The sequence below is a fragment of the Triturus cristatus genome, chromosome 2_1 (assembly GCF_964204655.1).
Source record: "Triturus cristatus chromosome 2_1, aTriCri1.1, whole genome shotgun sequence".
Lineage (NCBI taxonomy): Eukaryota > Metazoa > Chordata > Amphibia > Caudata > Salamandridae > Triturus > Triturus cristatus.
Genome location: NC_140581.1, coordinates 49,925,680 through 49,940,500, shown reverse-complemented (window position 1 = coordinate 49,940,500; position 14,821 = coordinate 49,925,680). Strand labels below are relative to the sequence as shown.

At 44.7% G+C, this 14,821-nt stretch overlaps 1 protein-coding gene across 3 annotated transcripts in view; it reads left to right on the top strand.

Moving 5' to 3' along the window:
- LOC146863706 (uncharacterized) overlaps positions 1-13,631 on the top strand; it is a 57,306-nt gene extending 43,675 nt beyond the window's left edge. For all 3 annotated transcript variants that reach the window (XM_085627846.1, XM_085627848.1, XM_085627849.1), the window contains one exon: positions 697-13,631. In XM_085627846.1, the coding sequence (XP_085483972.1) occupies positions 962-3,358 (2,397 nt within the window). In that variant the 5' untranslated portion in view covers positions 697-961 and the 3' untranslated portion in view covers positions 3,359-13,631. The remainder of the gene's footprint in view (positions 1-696) is intronic.
- Positions 13,632-14,821: the final 1,190 nt, after the last annotated feature.

Genomic DNA, 14,821 nt, shown 5'->3' with positions numbered 1-14,821 from the left:
CATCCAGTATCTTCGGGGCTCATGATCTAGTTGCTATACCCGGCCCATTGTGTTCATTTGATACTGTAGTTGAAGATGTAGGAGATATGTTTGAATTTAAGTCATTGGCTTATTTTGCGCTATAACTAATGGGCTTAATGGAAAGCATGCTTGCCGATGCGTTGGTAATTTCGAAGGGTCTAATGACAGGCAACTCTCTGCCATTTGAATTTCATATGACAGCAAAGATTCTGCCCTAATAATAAAGGCAACTAGAGTGCCCACAGTACCTTTACGCTTGCTCATACTCTTTGATATACAGTGCTAGCAACACTCCAGATACTTTAGTGACTATAAGACCAAATCCAGGCACATAGAAAACCAGGAACAGTACCTGTGATCCCTGCAATGTGGTTTGGAAGTGTAGGCAACTCTCAAGGGGGGTGGCCCAGCCCAGCCGCGGACTGGTGCGGACGGACGTGCCCTTGGCCCAGGCTTTGCCAGGGCGCGGCCTGCGCCGCGGGGTTTGAGGAGCACTTAAGAGCGCTAGGCTATCAACGCGCTCCTTCCTCCTGGGAGAGCGCTGTACTCTGGGGTGTGTAGTCTCCCCACTGGAGGCAACAACAGACAGTAGCAGGTTTGTAGCTTGTTTCATATCACTTTGTGTTTCATATTTTTCACATAATAATTGTGTTTTTTTTATTTTTATTAATATAGATTTCGACCATGGAGAAGAAGGAATGGTGGCAGGATCCACTAATATCTGACCACATTTTGATCACCATGGAAAATGGAGAACCTCCATTATTCACAGATTTACAGTGCCTTGAGAAGGCAGAACTGTGCATTTATGGAGCAAATGCGCATATCCAAAGATCTCCCTGCAATCTGTGAAAGAGGAGCATGAAACCAATCCTCTGCCTCCAAATCGGGTGACAGCAAAGTCCTTATCGATTGTAAAGGAGATACCAGAAGTTCCACAATGGACCCATCTCTTTTCTTTGAAACTGCTAACTCCAAAAGTATGGTGGATGATTTTTCCAACTCTAGTAACTTAGTACTAGATCTTTCCTACAACCATAAGAGATGTGCCAGAAATTGTATGCCAGATCAGTGTTCTGACCTTGGAAGTACAGTCAGCTCCTTACTGCATCAGTCCTCTGACTGTGGTACAAGAACCAACTCTGTACCAGATCACTTTTCCGACTGTGAAAGTGGTGGTACTAAATCCTTCATTTACCAGTCTTTGGACTATGAACTTGGTGCAGACAACTCTGCATTAGACGAGTTTTCTAACTGTGGGAAAGTTTCCAGGTATCGCTTATTGAAAGAATCATCTGATTCAGAAATGGGTGGCAGCCACCTCACACTGAACCAGTTCACTGACTGTGAAAGGGTTGGCAGCCAGCCAATACTGAACGACTCCACTGACTATGAAAGAGGGTCCAGCGACTTCATACAAGACCAGACTTTTGACCATGAAAAAAGTGGTAGCAGCGCTGCACCAGACCAGTCTTCCAATGTTGAAAGATATGTCAGCAGCCCTATAGCAGATCAGACATCTGATTGTGAGAGTGGTTCTGGACGCTTTATATTGGATCTGTCGTCTCAGTGTCAACCAGGTACTGCCAACTCCATGAATTCTTTAACACAGCAGGAAGATTCAATGGGGGAAGGCCCGTACACGTGTACTGAAAGCTGGGAAGGTTACAGTTCCTTCATACAGCATGATAATAACATAGAAGAAGAGCATTACCCCTTCATGGAAGGCTGGGAAAGTTGTAAAGAACATTGTAAGCTTTTACATCACCCTCTCCCCTTGAGAAATAGTACTAATGAAGATTACGATAAATGTTTCTCTTCAACTGCAGATCAGACTGAACCTAGAATAAATACTCTAATGCCTCCTCAACCCCCTGTAACAGTTGAAAAAGAAAAACCTTTTAAATGTGGTGAATGTGGACGATGTTTCAGGTTCAACTCTGCTCTAGTGAAACATAATCGAATCCATACAGGTGAGAGGCCTTATGCTTGTAACGAGTGTGAAAAAAGTTTTAGTTACAATTCCTCCCTTCTTAAACACAGCAGGATCCACACTGGCGAGAAGCCCTATGCATGTAGCCACTGTGAGAAGTGCTTTAGCGTCAGTTCTACTCTTATAACACATCAGAGAATCCACACTGGAGAAAAGCCCTATACATGCAATGACTGTGGAAAAAGTTTTAGTGTGAGCTCCACTCTCATAAATCATCAAAAAATTCACACCGGAGAGAAAGCATTTGTTTGTAATGAATGTGGGAAAGGATTCAGTAATAAGTCTGCAATGCAAAAACATGAGCGGGTCCACACGGGCGAAAAACCATACACATGTCATCTCTGCGGTAAATGCTTCAGTGAAAGTTCCTCGCTAGTAAAACACTTGAGGATCCACTCGGGGTTAAAAACCTATGTATGTGACAAATGTGACAAAGGTTTCAGCAACAAGTCCTCACTTGTAAAGCACCGGAGAACCCACTCAGGTCACAAACCCTACACTTGTACTGACTGCGGTAAGTGTTTCAGCGTCACCTCCACCCTTCTGACCCATCAAAGAATCCATACAGGGGAGAAGCCCTATAAATGCGAAGAGTGTGGGAAAAGCTTCAGCGTAAGCTCCACCCTTATTACGCACCAGAAGATACATTCTGGAGTGAAAAACATTTCATGCAAGTATTGTGGAAAACTGTTCAACAACAACTCTTCCCTTTTGAAGCACGTGCGTATCCACACTGGGGAGAAGCCCTATTCTTGTGACGAATGTGGGAGGTGTTTTGCAGATGGCTCATCGCTGGTGAAACACAAGAGAATCCACACAGGAGAGAAACCGTACATATGCAGTGACTGTGGCAAAGGGTTCACCAACAACTCCTCCCTTGCAAAACACCAGCGTGTCCACACTGGTGAGAAACCATACTCCTGCACACAGTGTAATAAGCGCTTCAGCCGGAGCTCCCAACTGTTGACGCACTGGAGAATACACACAGGTGAGAAGCCATTTTCCTGCTCTGTGTGTGGCAAGGGCTTCAGTGAAAACTCGTCCATGATTAAGCATCACCGTATCCATACTGGGGAGAGGCCCTTCCCCTGCTATGAATGCGGGAAAAACTTTAGGTACAACTACTCTCTTATGAAGCACCAGAAGATACACATGAGAGATAAAAACTATATTTGTAATGACTGTGGGAGCACCTTTAAGATGACGAAAAGCCTCATTATATTGCAGGGACTGTACTCTAGTCGGAGCTTCTATCGGTGCTATGACTGTGAGATAGGATCAGCAGCAAAAGTACAGCATCCTCGGAAGGCTCAGATATTCACATCCAGCCCCACAATCTCTTGAGAGGCAATATTTAAAAACTGTGTTGTACATCAGAGCTTTGCGAATTGGCTGTGAAGAAGTTCTTCCTTTCCTGCTTTGCACATTGAGATTCCAAAGAGAAAAATACTGTGCAACAGCAAAATTCTCTGAAATCCGAATTCAGGATGTTAATAATTTCCAAGATATATATGTTAGTCCTAATGTCTTCCAGTTTATAGAAGATGCTTATTCCTGTTTTCCTCTACTTTTTCTGTTTTGACTTTCACCATCCTCTGCAAGATAGCACTTCTCAGAGCACTTTACCTCTTATTAACCGCCATTAAGTCAGTTAAAGCTCATCTGTTTACGCTTCTTGTGACCTTGTGAGACTCTTTGAGAGAAGCATCAAACTATCATGAGGCGCCTAATGAACAACTAATTTATGTTAAACTACAATTTCATCTATACATGAAAATCATTGGACATGGGTGAGGTGTGTTTAGAGATAGAAGCATTAACACTGATTTTAGGTTTGATAAAGGCACAATTCCATACTGCCAACTTTTCCATATGGTGCTCAGAAACGTGCCTGGAATACCTATATTGATGCCACGCAGTGACTGGTTAAACCAATTGGTTTAAACTGCCCTGGAATCATGAGAATGGGGCATTACTGTCTTGGTAGGTAACAAAGGTGAAAGGACAAACTGTGGCAGACAACTATACGCCTGTGTAACTATGAAATAGTTGCAACACCTGCATTAACAGGATTGCATCAGGGAATGTTCATACCAGATATCTATAAACAATTTCTGGGAATATACTCTGGGAATAGATTGAGAAAGATGTGATATGTGAGGATCCCAGCAAAGGTTTTAAGAAATTGTTCTAAATAAGTTAACAAGACAGTCCTATTTTAGCACACTACTTTAACCTGCTTAGTGACAGGAGGTAAAGGGTGCAGGCAAATAATTTTTGGGAGAAAGTGATGATCAGTGCAGTGCCATAAAGATGTGCTTGGATGCTTCATTTCCGATGCTTTAATTGTGGACATAGCAAAGATCATATGCAAAAGGGTAAAAGGTCTTTCTGAACGGTATCAACTACGACTGAGCCTGTGAATCCACTCTCACTGTTGATATCAAATCCCCTTCAATCTAGTACGAAGTTGCTGAGAAGATCCCTCTCACTCAAAGACTGGAATAACCCTGTAAATGAGACGCCTTACACAATCATGTCTTCACTTTACACTTTTCCTAATGGAAATTCAGACAAGGTTGCTCACCCCAAGTTACTGTGGATGTGCAATTTTGTCTTTCACTGGGATTCAGCTGAGGCGAGTACAAAGTTCTGCAGTGTTGTCCGATCTGTAGGATAACCTAATATTACTGGAAGTATTGTCTGCTAGTCTGGATGCCTCAACTAGACTATTAGGTCTAGTTCTGGAGAGGGCTTCAGCCTATTGTGTCTATTTCTTATGGCATTATTGGCAGAAGGAAAAAGACAGAGTGTAGGTTGTCCAGAGCAGAGCTACCAGGATAGTGCAAGGTTGCGCCACACATTTAATGCAAAGATATTCAAGGACAGTTAAATTCTAGAAAGGCCTGTGGTAGGCACAGAGAATAATCACAGTGTAAGATTAAGACGAGTACTAAGTAGAGTCACCAGTGATGTTCACACTCTGAAGAGGGCAAGCTTCATTTGCCTGGAGACCAATGTCAGATGTGTGTGACGAGCGATTTACTACCAGATTCCCTATAGAATCTCTTCCTAGAGTGAAGTTTTACAAATGTCAGCCTGAACCTCGGCGGCATCTATTTTAGTTTACAGCAGTGTCTCCCAGTTATCATAGGACAGCACACATAACTCCGCCAAAGGGAGTGCTATTAGGACATGCTGTGCTGCTCATTACAGGTCATTTTCAAGAGTTACAGAATGCCCAATTTTTTTAGCATAAAATATTTGTGGGATTCAAATATATATATTTATATTTGACGTAAATTGCTCACCACACACAGCTGACATGGGTCTCTAGGCAAATGATGTCTGCCCACTTCAGAGTGAGAACATCACTGGTGACTCTACTTAGAACTCTGCTTAATCTAACACTGTGATTGTGTGTGTGTGTATAGGTTGCGTGTGTGTGTGTGTGTGTGCATATACATAAAAATGCGGTATGGGTTTGTATGTAAAATAATGTATGAGCGTAAGTTATGCTCTCTTTGTACACTGTATATACAAATATATATTGACCTGTATCTATATACTAGAAATATCTGTATATAAATGTATCTGTAATATCTGCCTTTCTCACTTCCTTTTTATGCCACTGCGCGTGTACAGTTGAGTGCAATTGCTGCGTTACCTATGCAATCTTTTGACTATCCTTTGACTCGTGCACATAATTCATCACCTAAACTAAGAATACTTAAGCAATTTGTGGTTCATAAAATCACACAGCTACAGGACATGAAAGGACACTGAATCATCGTATCCAAACTCTACTGTGGTGTACGAATAAAAACTGCATTACTGTTTCTGATAGAGACTTCTAACGGCAGATTTCTCATCTTCTAATATTCCCTATGCCTCAGACTGGATTCATAAAATCTTAAGCAATACCTCTGTGCGAAGGTAGGTTACGTTGTTCAGCTCCACATCTGTGCTTTCGGTGTCAGAACTGACGGTGCATGGTCCACGTAAGTAGCACCCGGGCGCACTGGCTTTAGTTCTTTCAGCACCAACAGTGCGGCACTGGAAAGCTACCACTGTAATTTTTGTGTCCCCCTTTTCTTGACTATTTTAAGCTTTCTGCTCTCATGCTAGGGACATGTCCTCTGTTAAAGCTTCAGGGTTTAAACCTTGTCAGGATTATCACAGGAAGAGGTCTGTGTCTGATCCCCACTTGGTCTGTCTCTGGAATGTGGGGTTCGGACACAACTCCAATGCCTTCACCGAGTGTTCCTGAAGGGGATTCACAAGTGGGCGAAGAAGCTCCTGGCAGCACATCAGAAGAAGGCTTTGTGCTGTTTTCAGTCCCATTGTCTGGGCCGTTTCCGCAGACGATTGTCTTCCTGCTGTGAGTTTGCCCTGTACAAGTGAGGTAAGTCAACAAAGCCCCAAACAAAAAGTGTTCTTTTGCTTTTCCTTCTGACCTCGTGCTTCTAGTCCGCACTCCTTCATTTTGACCAGCAGGGCTTCCATCATAGTCTGCACCACTCTACCCGGAGTTCCAGAGAGCTGGTGTGAATCCTTCTGACCTCAAGGACTTTTATGAGGCTATGCATGCCATCTTTGGGCCACCGACTCCCTCAGGTGTGCCTTCAGGCCACAAGATGTGCCCCTTCTGGGTTATCATCAGTGAGTTCGCCCTGAACGTCAGCAAAGCCCTCTGGATCCATTCCCGGATCTGAGCTGATGCTGCCACGGGTGACTCCACCCACCCCAGCTTCTTTCCCTTTGACATAGTCTCCGATGCAATCTACACTGCTCAACAATGAGCCCATCATCATACCGAACAATGATGCGCTGCGTCTCAAACGCAACTCGACGTCTGTCTGTGTCATCCAGGCCCTCCTTCCCTTGGACTTTCCATCCATAGCTAGTGCTCTCCATCCTGAAGGGGGGAGAGAAGGATGATTAGTGTGGTCCACTAGAGAGGGACCCCAAGTAGGTCAACTGATGAGCAGGGTTGTGCCAGTGGTATGGACAACTCCCCAGACTGCCTTGCGTTCCCCTCTGGGCCAGACTTTGGAGGAAGACGCATCCTTTACCTCTGTGATGCGCAGGGCAGCAGAGGTCCTCGACATCTAGCTGACCACTGTCAAGGTCAAGACCAACATCTTGACAGAGGTACTTCAAGCCTGGGAGGTCTTCGCATGAGCCCTCACTGACGTGCTTTTGGGTGCCTAGGTAGAATTCTGAAAAATGGCTACTGTGCATCACATGATTACTTGTTGCCATTTGTCTGTTCCAGGAGACCCAGCCTAAGAGCCTGAAGATACAGGCCTCAACAGTGTAGGTCAACCCAGGCGTATTCCCTTTCACTCCACCGTATAGGGAATGGGAATCCATGATACTGGACAACTTTACCAAATCCTTTTTTTTTCTTCCACCAGCCTTGTATTTTTGTACATGAACACTGTATGGCTCTTTCTAATCCACTAGACTTTGGTAGGCTGCAGGATTACAATGAAGTTCGCCATCCGTTGTGTGCCGGACACCATGAACTCCCTGGCTTGAGCCATGGATTCTATGTTGGTGCTGCGTCACCATGCCTGGTTGTGGTCCAATGGGTTCTCGGGTGATGTCCAGTCATCTCTGATCAACATGCGCTGTGATGGCTTATTTCTTTGGCAACAGGCCTACACAGCGCATGAGCACTTTTGCTAGGTCAGTGCCAGATCACTCAGGCTTTTTTTTTTTTTATCTGCATGGCCGCAACAACAGTCCTTTCACCCCTGCCACACATGTGGAAGGGTTGTATACAAATTAAAAGGGAATGACATTTAACCTTGGGAACCTTGGCAGAGCAACAATACCACTAAACAATGGTCCCTTCGGGGGAAACTGATTGCTTGCTATAGGGAAATAATTCAGTTTAATATGGACAACCTTAGAAATTGGATTAGTGGTTGGTTGAGGTGTGCACCCTATCCAAGCAGGGACCACAATCCTAGTCGGGTAAGTGTAGCACATGCTAAAAGATTACATGTGCTTACCCTCTGGTAGCTTGGCACAGAGCAGTGAGGCTAAACTAAAGATGCAATGTGTTAAGTATCTGTGAACACACACAGTAAGACACTACACCAGTTTAGAAAAATAGCCAGTATTTATCTGAGTAAAACAATGATGAGTTTTGAAAGATTAACCAAAATGCAGTACTTAGAAATCAGCAGCTCCAACTGGGACTATCTGGTATCACTTGACTGGCAAATCCAACAGTTCAGTTTAACCGCGATGGCGCATGCTGTGTTCAGGAGTCACGCTGACCTGCTGATAGTACCTTTGATGTGCAGAAGATCGTAGCTGGTGCGTTGCGCAAAGGAGGGGATGCGCCGCTATGCCATGTTTCTATAGTTGGTGCAACGTTGTTGATGCGTCAAAGATAGTGGACGATGCATTGTGCAACAGGAGGGGATGCATCACTGTTGAATGTGATAATTTCCTAAACCAGGCAGCGTCGGGGGATGCGTTGATGTCAAGAACCAATGTGCATCAAGCTCATGCATCATAGTTGCGTCACTGGCTGCAGGCGATGAGTGCGGCAGAGGGCGATGTGGAGACTCTGCTCCAACAAAGTTGGTACTGCATTGAGGATAGTGAGCAATGCGTGGCGCAGTTGGAAAGCCGTGTCTGTGGCTTCGGTGCAGGCAGTGGCAATGCATTGACATTGTGGGGAAATGCTCCACTTCCGATCGCGCAACATCTTTGATGGGTTGGTTTCTTGGGTATAGAACCACACACTCACTTCCAAGGGCTCAGGACTGGCTTTGTCACCACTTGGCAGAATAGGACTCGCAGCAGAGGATCCCAGGTGCTGGTCCAAGATGCCGGGAAAACCTTTGATATTCCTGATGCTTTAGAAAACTGGAGACAAGATAACAAGCCAGTGGAGAGTTGCAGGATGTAAGGAGTCAAATCCAGTCCTCTTGCTCACAGGCAAAAAGCAGCAGGCCAACACAGGCCTGGCTGCACAGCAGTTCATCTTCCAGAAGTGTTCAGAGTACAGTGTCAGAGCTCCAGTTTTTATACCAATTTTGGCCTTTGAAGTAGGGATACTTCCCAAAAAATGTCTTTGTAGTGCACTAGACCCCGCCGCTCACTGGTTCAAGACTCGCTACAGGGGGTATGCAGCCCATTATGTGAAGACAGGTGCAGCCCTATTCAGGTGCAAGTATCAGCTCCTACTTCTCACTTAAGCTCAGGAAGACCCATCAGCTGGGTGATGGGCCCTCAGGATGTGGGTGGCACACCTCAGATCCCTTTGTGTGTGACTGTTTTAGAAGGAAGCTCAAAGCCCAGCTGTCACACAACCCAGACATGTATTCCAGAGACCAGCAGAAGGGTTTAAGTAAGAAAATGCCATCTTTCTAAAAGTGGCTCTCTCAGACCGGCAATTAAAAAAAACAACTTCACTAAAAGATGTTTTTAAATTGTGATTACAGACACCAAACTAATGGTTAACATCTTCTCCCAATGGAAAGTTACACTTGTCAAATGTTGCCCGGCAGCTCCAATGTCTCCCTATGGGAGATATGGGTCTTGCAGTAGTGAAATAAGAGTTCGAGTATTTCACTACTAGCACATGTAAAACTGAAATGTACATGTCCTACCTTTAAGTACACTGCACCCTGCCCATGGGGTTTCCAGGACCTGCTCTAGGGGTGACCTATGTGTCATAAAAAGGAAGGTTTTGGCGTAACAAGTTAGTTAACTTGTTAGTTTGAAATGGCAGTTTAAAACTGCGCACCCAGGATCTGCAGTGGCAGGCCTGAGATATGTTTAAGGGCTACTCGTGGGTGACACAATCAGTGCTGCAGGCTCACTAGTAGCATTTGATTTACAGGCACTGGGCACACGTAGTGCACTGTACTAGGGACATACAAGTAAATCAAATATGCCAGTCATGGAGAAATCAAATGGCACTACATTTTAGACACCGAGCACATGTACTTCGGCCATGGTCAGCAGTGAAAAAGTCCTAAAGCCATCAAAAACTAAGCACAGCACACAGTCAAAAACAGGATGTCCGAAGGCAAAACATTTGGGGAAACCACACCAAAAGATGCCAGGTCTAACAGATAACAATTAGGTTATGCTCAAAATATATTCAGACATATAGAAATCTTGTATCAAAAGGTGCTCGAAGAAACAACACAGTGACAGTGAATTAAAGTGTGTAAGTGCTATATACAATGCTTCTATACGAAGCAAGTGGCTGATTTGAATGTATGGTGTGAGAGATCCTGAGTAAAGTCAGTCATCTAGCATATTTGTCAAAGTTTTGACCCAATAAGCATTATTTTGTAACAGGATCATCATCAGGACCAAAAGAAGGTAGCACAAATCTGAAGTCAAACATCCAGGTGTATAAATTACTCCACCTCTTGGTACTCTCCACATACCCCACTTTGTGTCACTTATAAGAGGATTTAGCAAAAAGCAAGTAATATATGGCAAGAAAAGTTTGCTCAAACACCATCTACAGATCGATTATGGTTGGCTTCAAATACTGTGCAGCTGCAAGCTGTATATTTCAGAAGCTGTCAAGCAGACTGCTCAGTTCTTTCAAGGAAGGGGCTCTTTTCCAGTTTGTGGTGCTCCCCTTCGGCCATCCCAGTGCTCCCTTGGGTGTTTGTGATGGCGGTGGTTGAACCCATCTGGGAAAGCTAGAGGCTCCAGTCTTCTCCCTACTTCGATCACTTACAGGCTGTTGAAGACAGGCTCATCCTAGGCAGTTGCTGACCATCTTCAGACTACCTTTTGATTTCACAAAGGCTCACTATCAACGTGCAAAACTCACACCCGACTCCCTCTCAGATACTCTCTTTCATCACATTCACTCTGGACACAGTGCAGTTCTTTGCTTGCCCTCCAGAGAGGTGAGTCTCTCTGATATTCAGAATGTGGTTCTGATGTTTTGGCCTCTATCCTGGTTTTTGCGTAGATTAGCTTTGAGGCAGCTGTGCCTCATGGTCTTCTGTGTAGATTAGCTTTGAGGCAGCTGGGCCTCATGGTCTTCTGCATCCTGCTTGGGAATCATGCCAATTGGCATATGCAGGATCTACAGGGAGATTTGAAGTCCCAGTAAGTGCAACCTCATGGAAATTTTTCCATTCTGGTCCAGATATGAGAGGGAACTGCAAAAGATCTACAGTAGTGGCTGACTAACCACGGTTGGGTCTATGGCAGACCCCACGCCCTTCCCCACCCAGACTCAGTGGTGCCAGATATGCCACTCCTGGTTTGGGGCAGCCATCTGGGAGAGGTGGAGATCAGAGGTCTCTGGCAGAGCCTCGGCTCCACATCAAATTGGTGGATTTGCGGGGGATATTCCCTTGGAATTGAAAGCCTTTCTTCCATCCATCAAGGGTAGAAAGTGGCAAGGTGTCACAGACAACACCACTGCCATGTGGTATTGCAACAGATGGGGTGAGGTCACGGATGCTGTGCTAGGAGACTCCGTGCCTCTGGACTTCACTCGAGCACCAGGGCATCTTCCTAGTCATGCAGCCCCTGGGAACTCCCTGAGTACCAGGGCAGACAAGCTCAGTTGGCAATATCTTGTTTATTAAAAATGTCCGCTACATCAGGAGGTGGTGCAAGACCTCTTCTGTGACTGTGGAGACTCTTATCTCGATCTGTTCGGCACCACCAAGAACAAGCAATGTCTATGCTTCTACCCGCTGGAGTTTCCACAGCAGCTCTCGCTCTGAGATGGCACTCAGGACATCTGTATGCCTTTTCAACTATACCACTCCAGCACAGAGTTCACAAGAAGATCATGAATGACTGGGTCAAGTCATCCTAGGGGCTTAGAATTGAACACGGAGAGTATGATATCCCGAACTCATGAACATAGGCATCTGTCCTCTGTTCAGTCTGCCCCTTCAGGAGGATCTTCTGTTGCAGCAACAAGGCAGGATTCTGCACCCGAGTGAACCTAGGTACTTTATCCCTTCATGCCTGAAGATTGAGCCGCAACAGTTGATGGTCTTTGATCACTCTCCCAGGCTATGATGTCCTCTTGGCAGCCAGGCATCCATCCATTAAACCTGTTTACACCTGCTGTGGGATTATTTTGTGATCTGATATTCCTCATGCCACGTGGGCCAACCTTCTGCACCCCTGTCAGAGGTTTTTTCTATTCACTCTATTTTTAGCCTGGTAAGGCATTGCATTGTTGGACTGTTAAAGGTTACTTGTTGGATATTTTGTCTTTTCTGCGGCTGCTGGCTCAACACTTACTGTTCAAGTCACCAGTTGGAACTTATGTTTTGAAAGGCTTACAACATTTATTCCCACTTACTTCTTTTGTGATTCCCCGAAGGAACCTTAATTTGGCCCTTACTTACCCCATGTGTTCTTCCTTCGAGCCCCTGCATAGCTTTTCTCTGCAGCTCTTGACCATCAAAACGTTTTTTCATGGTGGCTATTACATTGGCCAGGAGGGTTAGTGAGCTTCAGGATCTGTTAGTTCACCCTCTATACACCAATGCCTTCCCTGGCACTGGTCCTTCAGACCTGTGCCTCTTTCCTCCCGAACATAGTCACCCCTTTCATATTGGGCAATGCATCACTCTGTCTGCTTTCTGCGCTCTGCCTCATTTTCAAAGGAGGAGGAGAGACCCTAGAGAGCTTTCTCCTATATTGATAGCACCAAAGACCATCAGGTGGATAATAAAGCCTTCATGGGGGTCACCGGAGCAAAGGTCGTCAAGTCTGTGCAGAAACAGACTATCTACTGATGGATAGTACGCTGCATAAAATCTGCTATGCATTGGCCAAGCAGAAACCCCCTGTGGGCTCACTCCACCAGGGCCAAGACTGCCAACACTGTGTGCAGGGTATCTGTCGTGGACATCTTTCAAGCTGCCACATGGGCATCCCTCGACACATTCACAAAGCTCTACTGCTTGGATAGCAATGTGCTTTGAGATGGGTATTGCACCTACTCAGCCTTAAAGTTTATTTTTGTCTATGCCAGGTTGCAGACAGAGCATCTGGGGAGGCATTGCTGGGGTTTCTAATCTAAGGTGAAGAATCTGCTGTTAGAAGTCTCTATTAGAAGAATAAGTTACCTTCAGTAATGCCTTTAACTCCAGATTCATCATCGAACCCCCCCCCCCCCCCCCCCACCCTCCCCTCTTTGCAAACTTGACTCTTCACCCAAAATATTCAATTAGATTCTGCACACTGGCCAAAATAGAAACATTGGGTTTAACGTAGCTTTGCATTTTTGAAGCAGAAATGGCCACAAAAGAAACCGATATTGGTGCACCGGAGTGTCGCCTATATGAACAGCACAATGTTGCTTCCAATACTAATGACGTCACCAACTGCCGTGCAGAGGTACTGCTAAATATTATTCTGATCCAGCCTGACAACCGAGGAATATTCTAAAGTGAGGTATCTGCAATTGGATGGTTTACCTTAAAAGGCGTTACCAAAGCTAAATAATTTGTTAACCAAGGGCCTCCAGTTCATGATGTCCACTCTCGACTTCACTGCAGAAATGTTCACTGTACTAATGTCTTCCTTTGAGCACTGTTTCAAATAGATGAATAAATCATCTGTATTTATGTACCAAAAATATCTTTTTTTATCCAGCAGTTTAATAGGTTTAATATCCATGTAATGTTCACTGCTGACTCCTTGGTAGGGTATTCTGTTTATGCTCTGAAGGGGTTTAGAGCATCTCTAGAGCAGATCACATGTAACACTTCAATCATTTTGTCCCCATTTAGTTCTGGAACGGGACAGTATTGTTTGTTTTTCTCAAAGGCTGTTTTCTTGGGCATCGTGCATGAGTGAAATGACATAAGACCACGTCATCTCTCTTCCACAAACCACAGATTGCACCTCAGATTATTTCTTTCTGCCATTATGTCCAAACGCATTCTCTTTGCGCCATTGGTTTCAGCACCAGAAATCAGAAAACAACTCCAGGACGCACACACCAAGAAAGAAGACGAACTCCTGCAGAAACTCTTCCCGTAATATTACCTAGACACGTTGGGCTTGTGTTGGAAAGTGGTTTATTAGTGGATGTAGGTAGGTACCTATAGCTAGTAATAATACCAGTCCCAAATAAGGTGCAGGTCTCAAATGGATCTTTGCTCTACTGTTGGTAGCTTGGCTGATGAGAAGTCAGGCTTAACATAGGAGACTGGTGTTTAAAGCACTTAATATCACTAAACCAGTAAAGATAGACTAAACGCAATACAAGTACCAATTTATAAAAATAGACAATATATTTATCTCTTAAAATGTCACCAAAATGGCAAATATTCAATGTAAGGAACTGAAGACATGAACTCTTAAAGATTGAATGGAAAAATGTGCTTTCTAGAGATTAAAATTGAAGTGCCCCAACCCCTGCTATATGGTCACAGTAGACCGAGACAAAGTTTTAGGCTGCCCGCGCTGGAGCGAAGGTTGGATGTATAGAGTGGTTGAGACCGGTCAAGTTCTTTCCTTTGCATTTAGTTACTTTTGGAGCTTTTTCTCTCAACATAGAGTAATTAGCTATGGCAATCAAGACTTGAGTTCGACGACAGCAGCCTGCTGCAGCGAAATACCTCTGTAAGTCCTGGAGGTATTTGACTCTTTAATCAAGGCCAGTCATCGTATAGAGCTTTTTCCCAAAAGTTGTCCAAAAGTTCCCAAACTTTTAGAACTTTTTCGGAAAGGTCCGTTGAGGTTCCTTAAGGGTCCACAACATTATCAAGCTCTAATTTGCCTATTTGTCTGCTGGGCTTGTCTTTGTTGGTGTTGGTGACT